The sequence below is a fragment of the Galeopterus variegatus genome, unplaced genomic scaffold (genome assembly GCF_000696425.1).
Source record: "Galeopterus variegatus unplaced genomic scaffold, G_variegatus-3.0.2 Scaffold3045, whole genome shotgun sequence".
In the NCBI taxonomy this organism is placed as follows: domain Eukaryota; kingdom Metazoa; phylum Chordata; class Mammalia; order Dermoptera; family Cynocephalidae; genus Galeopterus; species Galeopterus variegatus.
Genome location: NW_007729156.1, coordinates 27320 through 44727, shown reverse-complemented (window position 1 = coordinate 44727; position 17408 = coordinate 27320). Strand labels below are relative to the sequence as shown.

General features: G+C 33.9%; 1 protein-coding gene across 1 annotated transcript in view; it reads right to left on the bottom strand.

The window, feature by feature from the left end:
* Positions 1-17408, bottom strand: part of RCOR3 (REST corepressor 3) — a 48903-nt gene that overhangs the window by 31144 nt on the left and 351 nt on the right. Inside the window, 7 exon segments of the mRNA XM_008583803.1 lie at positions 1776-1854; positions 2556-2680; positions 4789-4950; positions 6593-6645; positions 9369-9446; positions 17130-17208; positions 17211-17255. Of these exon segments, the coding sequence (XP_008582025.1) occupies positions 1776-1854; positions 2556-2680; positions 4789-4950; positions 6593-6645; positions 9369-9446; positions 17130-17208; positions 17211-17255 (621 nt within the window).

The window sequence follows — 17408 nt, the reverse complement described above, 5'->3', positions numbered from 1 at the left end:
CCTTCTTTCTGTGAGACAGAAGCAGTCAGGCACAAGACTATTCATTCAACAAACATTTACTGAAGATTTGCCATACGCCAGGTACTGTGCAAAGTGCTAACGTTAATTAGTAACTTAGTCCCTGACTTTAATTTAAAGAGTTCATAGCTTAGTAGGCAAAATACAGTAATCGCAATATAAAGTTCTAAGTATAAATAGACAAAAACGACAGTACAAATATGGTTGCACAGAGGTTGGGGTAGGGTTAGAATTTAAGAGAGCTCTTGCCTGGTGACACAGAAGGTGAAATTATCTGCCAAGTGTTTTGGGGGATGAAGGGGTGTAAGGCAATGCACAGAAAGGAATGAATGTTCCAAATAGTTGTCCAGATAATAAAACAACAACAACTTATACTCAAGATTTACTACATCCTGGTGAACTGGCCAGCGAGCTTAGTTGGTTAGAGCATGATATTATAACATCAAAGGTTAAGGGTTCAGATGCCTAGACCGGCCAGCCCCCTCCCCCGCAAGGGGAAAAAAAAAAAAAGGATTTACTATATTCTGGGCACTGTAATAAGTGCTTTATACATATTACCTCTTTGATTCTCAAAAATATCCTATTATTTTCATTTTACCAAGAAAAAACTGAGACTTAGATGTTAAAAATTGAGAGGCACTAAGGACTACATGGAGAATGAAAACTATTTTTTGTAGTAGCAACAATTTACATAATTGTGTCATTTTCTCCTGCTGTGCCTCTCAGACCAAGAATAGCAACTGATCCAGCATTGTGAGTTTACAGCAATAGAGAAAGTACAGCAGAAAGATCAGGGAAATGGGGAGTTAAAGAGATAGGGAAGAAAGCAATTCAAGTAGTTGATCACTGGGTCTATGGCTCAGGGAAACAACAGCACGGCAGACGCAGGTGAGGGGAATGAAAGAATATGGAATTTGAGATTATTTAGCAGTAGTAAGAAAATTAGTAAAATATCAAGTTGAGGTAAAGTAATATTTTAAAAATTTCATTGATGGAAGAGATTAAGGTGATGACAAACGCCAGAATGGGCCATGGTGTTGAGTTTAAGAGGAATGGGAGTCATTATTTGAATGAAGTCACATACCTAGTAAATGCTAAGTTTAAACAAACTCAAATCTACTGTCTCCAATTTCAGTGTTATTTTCACTATTCCACAGTTGCCTATACCTCACAAGCCTTTATCCATCAACACTTTGACTATTTTCTACAATTAGGTAATTTCTTGCCTTATTAAATACAGTATGTATATCAACTTAGCCTCTTCTTAATGATTTTAAGTCATCATTATTATCATATCGAGGAGTATGAGTGCTTCTCTAGTTGAGGATTCTTCCATCTTTTCCTTTAAGACAACTTTCAATTTTCACTCCTGTTGGTATACCTGCTACTACTTTCTAATTTGCTACAATATGAAACAAAACATTTTCAAGAAAAATTGGGTAATAAAGCCAGAAAGCTTAATTTTATACCTAATACTAGTCATCTAAGGGTGGTTTTTATTTCTTTTCTATGGATTGAAGACTAGGGATCATGGCAGGGCTCTGATACTTCTGAATGGATAACTGAAAAATTACTTAAACTACTGGATAACTGGGGTTCTAGACATTACTGTATTTCCAGAAACCTCTAATTAGCACTGAAATTTACTACCTCCTAAACCATTATATAAAAGTTTTTCTTAATAATATGAAGTACTATTCATTCTTTTTGAGTGAATTTGTATAACAATTACAAGCACTCCTAATAATCTTCATTACCTCTTTTTTGGCTTCTTTTTTGGGATCATAATCACTATCATTCCCATCCATTGGGTGTGTTTCTTCCACATCATCATCACTGAGAAGAAACAAAGATTATTAAAATTAATTCTCTTCTTTTTATTCTATTCCAGTGTTCTTATCAAAGTGTAATATACATTCTAATAATTTTACAAAATATTCTTTAACAGAACAATTGTTGTCTTTGGGAAGATAAGCTTGTAATTTAGATTCCTGTAGTGTTGAGAAACATTTATCATTTTGGGCGTACAGAATCACTTTAGCAAACATTTCTAGGTAAAAAATAGAGACCCAATGGGAATGGGATTTAGAGAAATATGATTTGGGAATGAGAACACGTATAATTTGATATAATACTTATAATTTTAGTTCTCCATTTGGAGAACAAAAACAGACAAAAACTAAACAAAATGATTTTATACTACTACAAAGATACAGCTACAATAATGGTGACTCCAGTTACTCAGGTAATTGTGTAAAGAGTATCTTCCACAGAATATATTCTTTAATATATTCTAAATATATGCATTGAATATATCAATACTAAGAGGAAATATTTGTGATTATAGTTAAAAGAGATGAAGAGAGTTCTTACTATTAAAACTTCTGATCACTCAGTTCTTCCTGTCACAGCAGAAACATGAACATAAGGATAAGAAGTATTTACAATGTGTTGTAATAATTTTCCTGCCTTAGGAAATTTAAGCAATCCAATGCAGTGTCCCTAACAATGTTACTATATAAAGGCATCCAACATACCTGTCACCCTGATTATGTCTATTGGCTAGTTTACGAGCCTGGCGATCCATCAAACTTGTCCTAGAGCGAGTTTTTTTCCAGGAATAGTAATATTTTACAAGGCTTGCAATTGTCTTATCTGGAAGCTTAAAAAAAAAATCGTGTTAATATTGTCAAGTTTAATTCATAAACTCTAATGAACAAAATGAATAATATTTTTATACTATTCTCTAATAATTAATAAAAAAGGCATTAATAAAAATACAGTATTTCATGGGTACCTTCATGGATTACAGAGCTAAAAAGTTCTGTTATAGTCACAGCATCCCACCAAGCCAACATCACTAACATTTCTGAATAGTCCTATTTGTTCTGGGGGAAAGGGAGAATATCACAAACTAACTTGGTGAGAATGTCCCCAAAAGTCACCAGTACAGCCATGTTAGTATTTGATACTTATTTTCCTTAAAAAGCAGCTCAATTATTTTTTTCCCCTGTTAGAATATAATTCACATAACATAAAATTCACCATTTTAAGTGTACAATTTAGTGGTTTTTAGTGTACTTACTAAATTATACAACCATCACTTCTATCTAATTCCAGAATATTTTCATAACCTCAAAAAGAAATTACATACCCATCAGCAGTCATACCCTGTACTCCCCTTTCTCTAGTCCCTGGAAACCACTGATCTACTTTCTGTCTCTATAAACATTTCATTTAAATGGAATCATACAAAATATAACCTTTTGTGTCTGGCTTCTTTCATTCAGCAAAATGTTTTCAGGAGCTATTCAATTCTTAACAATGAATTTTTTAAATCACTTTGTTTTAGATCCAGGTCTTAAAATAGTAAATAATACAAACAGACTTTAGCCACCAAATAAAGTCTTTGCATATTAAAATGACTAACGATCGGGCCGGCCCGGTGGCGCACTGGATAGTGCGCCGCTTGGGAAGCGCGGCGGCGCTCCCGTCCGAGGGTTCGGATCCCACATACCGACCGGCTCCCGCTCACTGGCTGAGCGAGGCGCGGGAGCAACACCGAGGCTTGCGATCCCGTTGCCGGTCCCCGGTCCGGTACGGGGGCAACACTGAGGGTTGCGATCCGTTGCCGGACACGGAAAAAAGACAAAAGACAAATAAATAAATAAATAAATAAATAAATAAATAAATAAATAAATAAATAAATAAATAAATAAATAAATAAATAAATAAATAAATAAATAAATAAATAAATAAATAAATAAATAAATAAATAAATAAATAAATAAATAAATAAATAAATAAATAAATAAATAAATAAATAAATAAATAAATAAATAAATAAATAAATAAATAAATAAATAAATAAATAAATAAATAAATAAATAAATAAATAAATAAATAAATAAATAAATAAATAAATAAATAAATAAATAAATAAATAAATAAATAAATAAATAAATAAATAAATAAATAAATAAATAAATAAATAAATAAATAAATAAATAAATAAATAAATAAATAAATAAATAAATAAATAAATAAATAAATAAATAAATAAATAAATAAATAAATAAATAAATAAATAAATAAATAAATAAACAAACAAATAAATAAATAAATAAAAAATAAAATAAAATGACTAACGATCATATGCTGATCTGCCATAGTGACAAATAAGGTTGCAAATTCCCCACCAATAACGTTCTCTCTGATAATGGAAGATGCCCAGATGTACTGGCAAACATTATTTAATTTTCACCCACTCAGGGTAAAATAGTTTGATGCAGCAACTTCTCAGATTTACATTATTTTGACACAATACTAAAAACTTAAGAACTAGAAATACAGAGCAGTTTTTCTCTTTAAGAAAAAAAAGCAGCAGCACCTGGGCAATATTGAAATAATATGGAATTTTTTAAAATGGGCTTTCATATCCAAAAATATATAAATCCTAATATCAAAAACACTTAAAAGTAAAGTTAAAATTATGATTATTTTCCTGGAACAACGAACATATTTAATAACACTATTACATCTATATTTAAGTCAAAATAAAAATGAATTTATTATAATTAAATAGCACATAATTTATATGAGTGGCTGCAGAAAATAAGACTTTATGCAAAATACCTATTTCAAAATGTCTTTTAAAATTAAAATTAAATCAGAAAACTTTTTCATATTTAATAATTAGAAAGCATTCAATAAATAGTAGCATAAGATGTCATTCAGGTATAAATCACAGTAGGACCAAAATTACCATACCATTTGCTGAATCCTGTGAAAGCTCTTCCCATGAAAACTAAAGGCTTGTTCAAATAGGACTTTATCTTCCACTGTCCACTCATCCGGAAAGGGAGTGAAATTAGGGAGATCAGCAAGGGACTTCTCAATGTTATGTTTATGCCAGAACAACATGCCAAGTGCCTTTGAAGAGAAATCATTCCCTTTTGGTTTTAATGGATTTATGTTCCATCACACTTAAGAGAGTTAAACACAAATTAGATTAAAATCTTAAGCCTGTGACTTCAACTGAAGATACACTCACAGTTTGGGGCTTTTAACCAGGGGCGCCCAGGTAGCAGACCTCATTTATTTATTTCTTTTAAATCAGGGCCTCAGAACAGTGAATGTTCTTACATACCATATTTGCTGCAGAATATAGGAAAAACAGTGAGCTGAGGAGAGTTGACTATCGCTACTAAGCAGGTCTGTAGACTCATATTAAGACTTCCACCCGCATTTATTAATTTCTCAATGTGTAGGGGAAAATATGCTAAAAGGAAAATATTCAGTAAATTAATACTTGAATGAAATCAATATGTATATGAAACTATCAATTATAACACAAAACCGGAAATACTCAGTTGGGACTTAGTAGAAAAATACTTAAGTTTTAACCTTATAGAAGTATATCACAGGCTAAATGGCTTCTAAGAAGAGTATCTCCACTGCAATAACAATTTAATATCTTACCACATATATTTTTTAAAGTTTCCAATTATCATAATGTATACATAGAATTATTAGCAGGCATATAAATAACTTCAGTGACTTGATTACCAAGTCATAAGAAAGCCTGAAATGGACAATTTCCAAAAATTCTTTTCAATTTAATATCTTACCACATATATTTTTTAAAGTTTCCAATTATCATAATGTATACATAGACTTATTAGCAGGCATATAAATAACTTCAGTGACTTGATTACCAAGTCATAAGAAAGCCTGAAATGGACAATTTCCAAAAATTCTTTTACTTTCCCCTGTATTGTAAGTCGTAGGCCTTTATCTTCACTATAAGGTATTGACTGTCACCTAGGGGATAAGCTTCTATTTTTTAAAAAGAGATATAGCAACTTTTAAAATAGTGAATTTGAAAGTTAATTTCCGTACTTTGATAATAGTACTTAAAAATAAACATGAAAATAAACATGTGCAATCACATTTTAACAGATTAACTTTCTCAAACAAATATTAAACAGAAAGGCAAGGCTTAAAAACAAAATAGTCAAAAGTTTCAAAGTCCACAAAAAGTTAATTACATTTAGATACAGACAAAGTAAACATCTCGATTTCACAAAAATATCACTTACCATATTACCGATTATAAATTTAAAAGTCTTAAATATTTATTTAAATGAAAAGTTTAACTTGTAAATCTTTTAGGTCAAAAAGTCAAAAGATAATTAACTGTACTTTTTTTTTATAAATAAGATTTGTTTTAAAATCCTACCCACACATATTTACCCCAAAATACATCAAAACTTCCTTTTCATTTTGGTGAGCATTTGCCAGAGTATTGCTGAAGGTTTTCAGAAACTTTCAGAACTCAAAGCAGAATAAGAAACAGAGGTACTAAGAGAAAAATGTTCAAGCACTTGAGATGAATAATGTTTATAAAAGCAAAATCCTTAACGTTGAAAGGTCAGACTTGCTAGGACTTTTGTGGTATCTATAAAGGTGGTCAAACTTATGCACTTTCTTAGAACAGACACTATCATGAGATGCTCTTTGGATTTGGTAAATACTGAGATGAGCCTTAATATTAAAATGTTTCTCTACATACCTGCTCCACATTGTAGCCATGTTTCTCCTTTGCAATTGCAATATATTCATCCACTGTAATGAAAAAATGTTATATAATTAATTCTCATTTACTTCATTTTCCCAAGTCTACTTTTTTTTTTAACATAGCAAAATAAAATAATTCATATGCCAGGGGTGAAAAAAATTGCCAAAGCTATCTTCCATAAAATGTTACAAAAACAGACATATAAACAGATCAGAAGCTCACCTGGTTTAAAATTTTATTTACAATGACTTATCTCTATGACCATGTATCACATACTTATTAAATTCAATGACATTACTATAATTATTTTTTTATGCAGAAACGGACCTATCTGTGGGTAGCCAATAGAACCTAATTACACCTAATTACAGTGTGAAAATATTAATATAACTTTTTTTTTTTTTTGGCAGCTGGCCAGTATGGGGATCTGAATCTGTGACCTTGGTATCATAAGGCTACATTCTCACCAACCGAGCTAACCAGCCAGCCATGATAACTTCTTGATTTCCTGTTACAGTCTTTATCTGAGAAGACTCAACTATTTAAGACTCTCTCATATTTAGAGATGGCCCAAAGCCTTTACCGTCCTATTTCTAATTGCTATATAAAGGATGGTTTATCTATAGTTTTGTCAGCTATACATAATAATGACACATTTAAGTATGCTTCAGTATCCTAAAATTTTCTTCAGTTCTTTCTGCTTGCTGTACAAAGGGTGTCTGAGTATTCCATTTTCATTTATTCTCTCATATGTAATTAAGCCAACAGAATTCGTTATATAAACACAGTTTCAATGATGATGAAGCAGCTATTGCAAGCCTCAATGCTGAGAAGTCTGCCACATTCAGCAGTACTCGGTTTCACTCCTTGATCCTTTAACATTATATATATATATGAAGGAGTTAATATGAATATATATGAATTAATTCTTTAAACATATTTTTGAGAAGGAGTGGTTAAGAATTCTGATCATGGAACAGCTAGTCTACCTGAGCTTGATTCTCAGCTTGTTACTAGTTTTTTGGCTTTGGCCAGGTAACTTTTTGTACCTTAGTTTCCTCACTCTAAATTGGTAATAAAAACAATATCTTCCTCCTATGATTAAATGAATACATGGAAATTGCTCAGAACAGCACCTGGCACATTTCAAGTATTCTGTATTTCCTATTATTATTGATCAGTACAGTTTAATATATGAATATGCTATTATGACAGTAATGTGGCTAGAATAACAACTACTTCTTTATGGATATTATAATTCTCCAAGTGTAAACTTTTAGTGCAGAAAATCCAAATATTAAATTTTGTTTAGAACCCAAAGCACATAAGTACATGACAGTTCTAAATATATGCTGATTGAGTTCAACAAAAATATCTTTTAGTCCTATAGATAGAAGCCTAACCAATACCAATTGACCTGTGGTTCTCAACCTTGGCTATGCATTAGAATCAGTGTGAGACCTTTTAAAAAGTCAGATGTCCAGGTTTTACCACCGAAGATTCTGACTTAATTGGTTTAAGACAGAGAAGAGACATCAGTAATTTTTTTTAAAAAGTTCCCCAAGTGATTCCAATGCACAACCACGGTTGAAAATCACTGCCCTAGACCTTCAGTTGCGTATTCCACATGGACACCACACTACCAGGACATGTTAGCTTTCTGAATTTCGTTTTCCACTTTGCTAAGAAATGCACCATTATATAAAACAAGACTAAAACAGCAAAATTCAGTGATACCCTGATGCTTAGTTTGAGAATAAGAACCTTTGCCTGTAATGAGAATTGAACCTGAGAAACCCAATGGTCTTTTTCATGTTCTCAGTACACAGTCCCAGGCCAAATGAACAATTTCATGTTTCCTGTTAAGAATGCCTGAAAGGCACACAATCCCTAGATTAGAATTTTTGCTGGTGTTCTAAAGCTTTTAAATAAGAATTATCAGGTATGCAGACATGTACTCAGTTTTCAATTTTTAGTTCTTATTGCATCAATAAGCATAATTAGACTTACTATGCACACAATACATAGGACATCAGTAATTTTCATGGAAATAAACCACAATGGGACATCTTAAAGATGTTAGTAAACATTTTAAAGACAAGCTTATTTTACAAGCTGCTAGAATAGCTATTAAGTGTTGTTGTTGTAGTTGTTGTTGTTGTTATTTAATAAGTTCAATGATAATTGAATGGAGGGATGGGATCTTAGTGTTGTTACCTGCACGTTTCCTATATCTGATGTGCCGCAAAGGATCAGGTCCGCTACATCACACTGAAGTCTAAAGCCACACCATGATTCAAGAAGTGCATGGTCAATGATCCAGAAGGTCTCCGTCCAGAAATGGAGAGCACAAAGATGACCTGATGGCTGCTGAAGTCAGTTCTTTCCCCTTTCCTCTTTAAAATGGTAATGATAATGGGCTCTTTGAAGTTTGAAGGCATTTCTTTACAGCTCCATATACTGAGGAAAAGCCTGTGCAGATGTCTACATAGTAACTCCCTCCCATGCTTGAGGATTTAAGCAGCAATGCCATCAGATCCTAGGTTTTTTTCATTCTTCTTGGGCCTGACACAAACTGGAATGATCAACCCACTATCTTTCAAAAGGAAAAACATTCTAATATAACAACCTCCATAAAAACAAACAAGTAAACAAAAAAGAAAACTGTTTTCTTATGACAATCTAAAAGACCCCAAAACAAATATAAGTTGCATTTTGAATTGGCTGATAGGTTCTTCTTGATATTAACAGTCAATTTCAGAAAACTTACATTTGGCATCTGGGATACTGTGATATGGAGACCATACAAGCATCCCTCCATTGTCTTTATCTGTGTACTTTGTAGCACCTGGGGAAAAAATTAATTACTTTGAATATGATGGATTTTATATACATTCAAAATAAATATAGACAAAGTAAGCTTTATTTCTGTTTTAGTACAGTACCTGCAAAGGAGGACAAAGAAAAAAAGTATAGGAAAACAAAGAGAAGGAAAACAGATTTACATTAAATATAATATCCTATTTATGAAAATAAAGTTAATTTTATAAATGTTGATGCTTACCCCCCCCAAAAGACTTTCTTAAATACATTACACATCCCTACTTCTTGACAGAGGGTAATAAACCTGATTTAACCTTCTATACATTACTTAGGGATCATCATTAAAAACTCTGACTTTTTAAACTAGAGAGAATGCCTCAGGTATTGTTTTGCCCCATATCTAAATAGACCAACATTGCTGTAATTTTTAAATACTTGTGTCTGCTTTTTACAGTTTTTATTTAATCTTATTCCTTGCTAAGAGTCTACCAGCTATTCCTTTTTACACTTAATTTCATTTATTACATTTTGTATTTATAAAAGTATGTGCTCTATGTAGGAGAGTCACAGATGTAGAATAATGCAATTTCTTCTTAATGTAATCTGAAAGTCAACTTCCAATCTAGAAGCATACTATCCTTTTCCAATTTGCTTCTAATCTGTTATAATCTAGAATGTCAGAAAAATCAAGCCCTATTAAAGCTGCATATAAATTAATAATAAAGAGAATGAATGAAAGCCTTACATAGCTCATCCCAGAGTCAAGTACATGCCATAGATTCTGTCTTTTACTTTAATTACGTGGTGGTCTTTTTCTGGCTTCTACCTAATCTTTAGCTGCATTCAAGTTAATTAAAACTATCAGCAAATGAAGCACTGCTCCACATTTTAAGAAGACTTGTCTATGAATATGTCATAACTGACTTTTATGAGGTATTGATAGGTACCAAATAATGGCCAGAATTCCAAAATTATTCACATAAAGTATTAACAGAATGGTGAGGTTAAACTGTGATTGTTTATGAAATATTTGGGAAAAAACATTCATTTCTAGGAGTAAGGGAACTACTACCATAATCTCCATCTGGAGAAGTTATCTATCAGGCAATAATATAGTATCATTCAATAGGCTTTTTGCTTTTTGTGTTTTTTTGGAGAACCATCATATATCACTACTGTATGTTCAATCAACAAATTTTTGGTTAAAGAATCACACACTGTTAGTAAAGCACATGAAAGCTAAAACATGAAGTTAAATTATTTTAAAATTATATGTGTTTTATGACAAGGAAAAATTAAGGATGGAGAAAAGAGAAATGAAAGGAGAGACACAAAGTATGAGAAAAACTGTAATTACAAAATAAATCTAAAAAAAAAATCTTTTACACAGGTAATGGTAGTCAGCATTGTACCCCCTAAATATGTATAATCAATTATGCTTCAAAAAAAATAAAAAGTAAAATAAATAAAATAAAAATAAAATATTTTGTATCTTGTATCATTAATAAAAGAGAAAAACAGGAGCTTAGAATTTAAGAAAGTGCAAGTAATAAGTTCATTATCTAAGATTTATATTCCATGAAAACACTTTCAGTTGTCTTTTAAAAACTTCAATATCAAGATACATAATTTTTAACCAATAAAAATACAAATGCAAAATAGCCAACCCATTCAATAAAAATAAAATAGAAATCCTATCTAAGTTGGTCAGAAGCTTTTACTTAATAAAATCAAACATTTTTTCAAACGAATATACTAAACTTCAATCCTTTAACATTGTACTGATTCTTTTTGCACAATGAATTGTCACAAGATCATTTAAATCCTACTTAAAGTCCTACTTAATAGAACATTGAATGCAACAAAGGAAGATTTCCATTAAGTCTCAAGTCTTAATAGCTATTGTGCTTAATATTTCCTTCCATCTCATTCTTGCATTACAGAAAGTCTGAATTAAAATGTCTTAAGTGTTTCTTTTTAAACAGATATTAAACTATCTTTTTGTATTTTTACTCATGAAGAATAGCAGTTAAGGGCTGACTGGTTAGCTCAGTTGGGTAGAGCACAGCCATGTAACACCCAAGGTCAAGGGTTTGGATGGAGGGGTCGGGGAGGGAGTAGTTATATTTCCCCCAAAATTCTCAGCATTGTAACTTAAGGGCCTGGTCTGACAGAAACTGGCATCCAAGCTGTGGGGAATAAGGGCTCTTCTAATATGGGGGATGGAGAGTGGGGGGAGGGGGTGGGGGCGGAGGGCAATCCTATCCCATAGCAAAGAATGCTTAATTAGGCATTTCACAACGTTCTTTCCCTAACCTGTAATTAGACTCCACTATTTTCAATAATACTGTGTGTCAGTTAGGCCCAAGAGATGACAGAAGTTCGTAGGAAATGAGGGACACTTTAGTGTAATGGTTAATAGTGTAGATTATAGAGCCAGACTCCCAGAGTATGAATCCCAGCATTGTTACTTAGTAGCTGTGTCACCTTCATCTACTTAATCTCTCTGTACCTCAGCTTTCCTCATCTCTAAAAACACTGATGATGAGAGTACCTACTTCACAGAGTTCCTCAAAAATTAAATGAATAAATATGTGTAAAGTACTTGGCATATGGTGAGCTTTATACAAGACTTTACTGTTATTATTATTATCACTAGTGTATGCTTTTTGAAAACAGTTCCTTCTTAAGTTCCCCTCTCTCTCTATCCTGGGAAGGCTTCTTCTCACTACACCGATAAACTAAAAAAATAAATGAATAAAACCTTGAGGAGCTATAATTCAAATGGCTGATGCCCTCTCTCACCAACCCCTTGAATATGAGCTTGAACAGCTGAAATGACATTTTTCTTTTACTGACAACTCAGACTAATTCCTCTCCTGTAAAATAACAGGAGAAAGTAATTTGTAATATTAAAAATAATTTATCTACCCCTTAGGATGCTTTGCATCCAATGAAGTTTTACCCTTTTCCATTATAAAAGTCAGAATGAACCAAAACATTTTAAAGATATAAACCCAATATTTATTTTCTTTTTATCTGTAACAATATTTAAGATTATACCTCAAAACTGTCTGATAATCAAACCTGGCTCATCTACAAAATAACCAAGCCTTAGAAGTATCTTATCTTCTGAACAGGTTAAAAAACTAACCAAAACCTGGATAGCAAGCTACCATAATTTTAAATGAGTATAGCAGCATGTCAGTTCTAAATTAAAATTGTTGAACAATCAGTTTTAAAGTTTTAAATAAAACATTTAAAAGTTTAATTCCTTTGAAATCATTTAGATCTCTTTTAACCACAGTTGGTAAAGTACATTTATGAGACTAGTAGGGAAAACCAACAACTAATTAAAATATAATTTGATAAGCTAGGATTCCTAAATCAATAGCAAACTTTAAAATAAGTACAAAAATAAAAATCTTCTCTTACTTTTTAGATTTCCTTAATACACTATAATAAGGACTTTGATGGAGATCATGGAACAAATATATATAAAAAACTTAAATATTGAGAATATTAAGATGCTCCTAACATTTTTTAAAATTCTATTATTTATATACTAGGCTCTAAATTATATACTTACTATGCCAACTTCAAACTGGGGTAAACAAAGACTTTCCCAAGGTTACCTGAGCATGAATAAATTTGAAGGGAATCAATTTTCAGAAATTCAACTTCCCTATGCTCTCCTTCCCAAGACAATCTGCCCAAAGACTCACTTGCATTCTAAATTATATGTTCCTTCTACTTCTGTCATCCCTCTTTACAATGTCCTTCTCTCAGAATTAAAAAAAAAAAGGAAAAGCATACCTCACCCATTGTAAATCTTAAAAGAGTACGCTGCCCAAAATTTTAAAAGTTCCAGAGTTCCAAACAAAGTGTTAGCAAGACTTCTCTGAAAGGCACCAAAACTACTACAATTTTAATCAATTATGCATTAATTGTAATAACTTAGACCCTTATGTTCACAAAACACATATTATTGTAGTAGAGAAGTCAGACAGGTGATCAATGAAGCACTTTCAAGCACAAAAATATATTCTGAAACATAAAATTCTGTAGGGAAAATGCATGGAAATGATTCCAAAGTCAAAAAGGAACAATGTAAACTTTCAGACTATTAGGAGCCTGTTCCTGTATCTTATAAAATAGATACTATCACATCACTATAGTATTTATATTTAATTAGACGCATTTACAATAAGAATATACCAGTTTTATTTCAGTGTCAATATTTTCAACACACTGGAGATTATGTTCTTCAACCATTTAAACTCAGTGACAAATAATAGATGTCAAGGTAAAAATATGTAAGAGACTTTTTAAAAAAAAAAATCTTCTACAGCTGTGCAAGCAAAATATTTTGAAAGCCACTACTTCAGATGAATTAACTTTCACTTAGTCTTGTGATATATTTACCGTTATCTCCCTTTTACAAATGAGAAAACTAAGACCTGAAGAAGTCAGGTAGTTCATCTCAGGTCACTGTGCCATATTAGCTTAAAGGCACATAAGAGGTGAGACTTCTTAATCACCACACAAAACTATTTCTCATGATGTAAGCACAGTCAGTAGACACTAAACAAAAGTTGGGAAGATCTTGTAAACAACTGAAAGAAAATAATCAGAAATCCAGTTAGTAAATTATAAAGATGTTTTTAGCAATGGTCCCTTAATTAAGGTAAACTGTCCCTAATATTTTAACTTCAGTAATTCCAACACAAATCTTGATTCTTCTCATATTTTCTAAAATGATCAATTTAATAATTCCTTCTTTATGTGCTTAATTTCTATCATCACTATCATCTCTTCCAATAAAAATATGCTCCACAAAAAATCCCCTTTTAATTTTCCTACATTCTGATCCTAATAATCACAGCACCTAAGAATTTTTCTTCCAAATAACTTGTATTGCTATGGGTGAACAAACTCCATAAAGATGGATTCAGTGGTTTATGAGACAAAGGTAATGAAATGAGAAAGTGAAAAGGAGAGAAGCTGACCATTTCTCAGTTTCTATCATTAAAAAATATCTCTTTTCCTTTATTATCTCTTCCAAGGTACTGTGCTTAAATTCTCACATAATTATACTGAATAAAATAAAAACTTCACACAACAGTACAAACAGAATAAAATAGAGCAGCAATACAATGCTGAATGGCATAAAGGCTCAACACTTCCTTGTAAAATATGCCTAATAATTGATCTGTTTGCTTGACAAGGTTGGCGTATAATAGCTAAAGAAAAGCCTACCTAAATTTAAATGGTAACTGGTTTTAATTGTGTCTTTGGGTTGGGTATTCTTCTGGAAAAGATTATTAAGCAGAAAATGAATACATGAATTTAAAGAATGTGACATTTATACTTATTCTAATAAAGAATATCAATTACAGTAAATGGTAACTGGTTTTAATTGTGTCTTTGGGTTGGGTATTCTTCTGGAAAAGATTATTAAGAAGAAAATGAATACATGAATTTAAAGAATGTGACATTTATACTTATTCTAATAAAGAATATCAATTACAGCCTGAGTAAATACTGAAAATATGACTTTCATTATTTAAAACACAGAAACATCCTGTAATTTTTTTCTCCTTAAAATTCCATTTAGATTCAAAATAGGCAAAATATGAATATGATCATCAATTAAGTTGATAAATCCAAATAGAGGCCATGTAAAACCACTTAGGTTTAGACAGTATTCTGTTTAAATAAGTTATTCTTCAAATTTTGAAATTTGTTCCAGTGTTTATCATGAAACAAACAAAAAAATGCTTTACAGTGACCAGGCTTTGGCATGTGCAAATTTGTTCCAGCATGAAGTCTGGCTCTTAAACACAAGACCCTTAATCAACCAGTATATAGGTGCCTTTGAAATAACATTGACTCAGAAATCTACCTAATGGGGTAAAAAGATGGACATGTTTATTAACTTAGAATTCTGGCTGCTGAGTTCTAATTTGGAGATAACTATCAATACCAAAGAAAAGCACACAGTACCAGTGAAAGCTCCTCATCAGAAAGGTGTAAATATACCCAAAATCATTCTTCATAACTATGATATCCAATCTTTACTGAATAACTGCCATGTACTCAGTCATTTAATTCTGGCAACCATTCCATAAAATAGTTTTTATAGGTAGGAAAACTGAGGCTCAGGAAAGGCGCGTGACGCTCAGAGCACAAAAATAAGAGTTGGGAGTTTGGCACTGAATTCAGTCTATCTTAAGCCAAAGTATGCTCTTTCCAAATGTCATGTTAAACTCTGAGGCAACAAGGTAATGTGAAAGTGCCCTTCACCTGCTAGCTACAGACAATGAAAATTAGCTTCACAAAACACTTAAAATTATATGAAGCCCACCAGTACACACACTGACAGCCTTTGAATAAAATGTATTAACATCCATGTCATTTAGATGGCAGCCCAAATCTAGAGAGCACTCTTGTATCAGTGCTTTTACCTACTGAAAAAGAGATTCTCCTGACAATCTTTTTAATACTATTTTAACCCTTCTCCCTTAGGACAGGAGGAGCTGTTACGTGAACACTTTAAATGGTTGGTAAATATTATTCTGCATGGTCCTAACAGGGAGGAGAAGAAAGAAAATACCCATCTTAAATAAACATGCTGTTTTCCCCAAGAAAATACAAGTAAACCCGATTAATATCCAACGGAATTCAAGAGTCCGACAGACACGTTATCACGAGCAGGCACCGGGCAAAAAATGGACCAATTGTAAGAAAGAAGGGATGGGAAGGTAGTGTTTCAACGTGTGTTCAAAGCCTGAACCGAACACGGTCTGGGGTGGGGTGGGGAGAAGGCAAGGCGCTCCACTTGAGAGGCTCCAGCAAGGGCGCCTCCATATGCGGAACTCTCGCCCAATCCCCGTGCAGTCTGGAATCCCGTGACCGCCGGAGAGCCTGTTTGGAGAAAAGTAGACAGGGAGCCCGCAAGCTGGGTTGGCAGAGGACGCTGGAACCTGGCTGCTCGGGGAGAAAATGTCTCCTTGGCAGCTGCGGCCACTGTCCTGTGGTCTGACTTCCCATGGCTGGCTCGCAAGCGAGGTGTGCCGCTGGCGTCTCCCCACCCCCTTTCCCCACCCCCATCTGTCCGCGGCCCCGACACTCCGCAGAGATGCCGGGACCAAAGCTACACCACCTACCCAAAAAGAAAGAAAAGGGACGACCCCATCTGCGCGCGGGTCGCCAGGGCTCACCCTTGGCTTTGGCCAGTGACAGAAGCCCGGGCCCCCGCCGTCAGCCTAACGAGCGCGGCCCTGGGCTCCCGAGGGCCGGGTATGTGGCAATTGACATTTGCATGGTTCATCCACACAGAGCCCGCACACCCTCTACTCCAGCCCTCCGCTCCGCAGCCGCTCCTCCCCTTGCCCCGGACCCCCGACTCCGCCAAGGGCTGTCTCCCTCCGCTCACCCCGACCCCGGTCCGGGCTCAGGGGACAGAAAGGCGATGCCACCAGCGGGCAAGTGGCTTCCAAAGGGAACCATATTAACCTTGCAATGCACACATCTGCCCACACGCCTAGTGTCACAGCCCGGTCACTGACAGCTTCCTCGCCAGAGATGTCTACCCAGCCCAGCCCCGCACCCCCTCTCAAGCCCCACGCCCGGACCCCTATCCGGTCCACCCCACACCAAGCCCAGAAAAGGGGAGACGGAATTTTGCTTAAGCAAATATATCTACCTGGATCAAATTCAGGGATCCGAGCTTGGTATTCAGCTCCGACTCTCATCCCAACATCTGCAAAGCGATGCCAAAAAATTAAAAAAAAAAAAAGAGAAAAAAAAAGAAAGAGAAAGAAAAAGGAAGAGACACTTAATAAAAATAAAAATTGCTGGAGGGAGGAAAGAAGAGGCGGGTGGATGGGAAGATATTAACTCCGGGCACTCCGGGAGATGGCAACGGATGGGGGGCGGGGAGCGTGGGGAGGGGTGAGGGCGGAGGATTGGTCGAGGGCGGAGG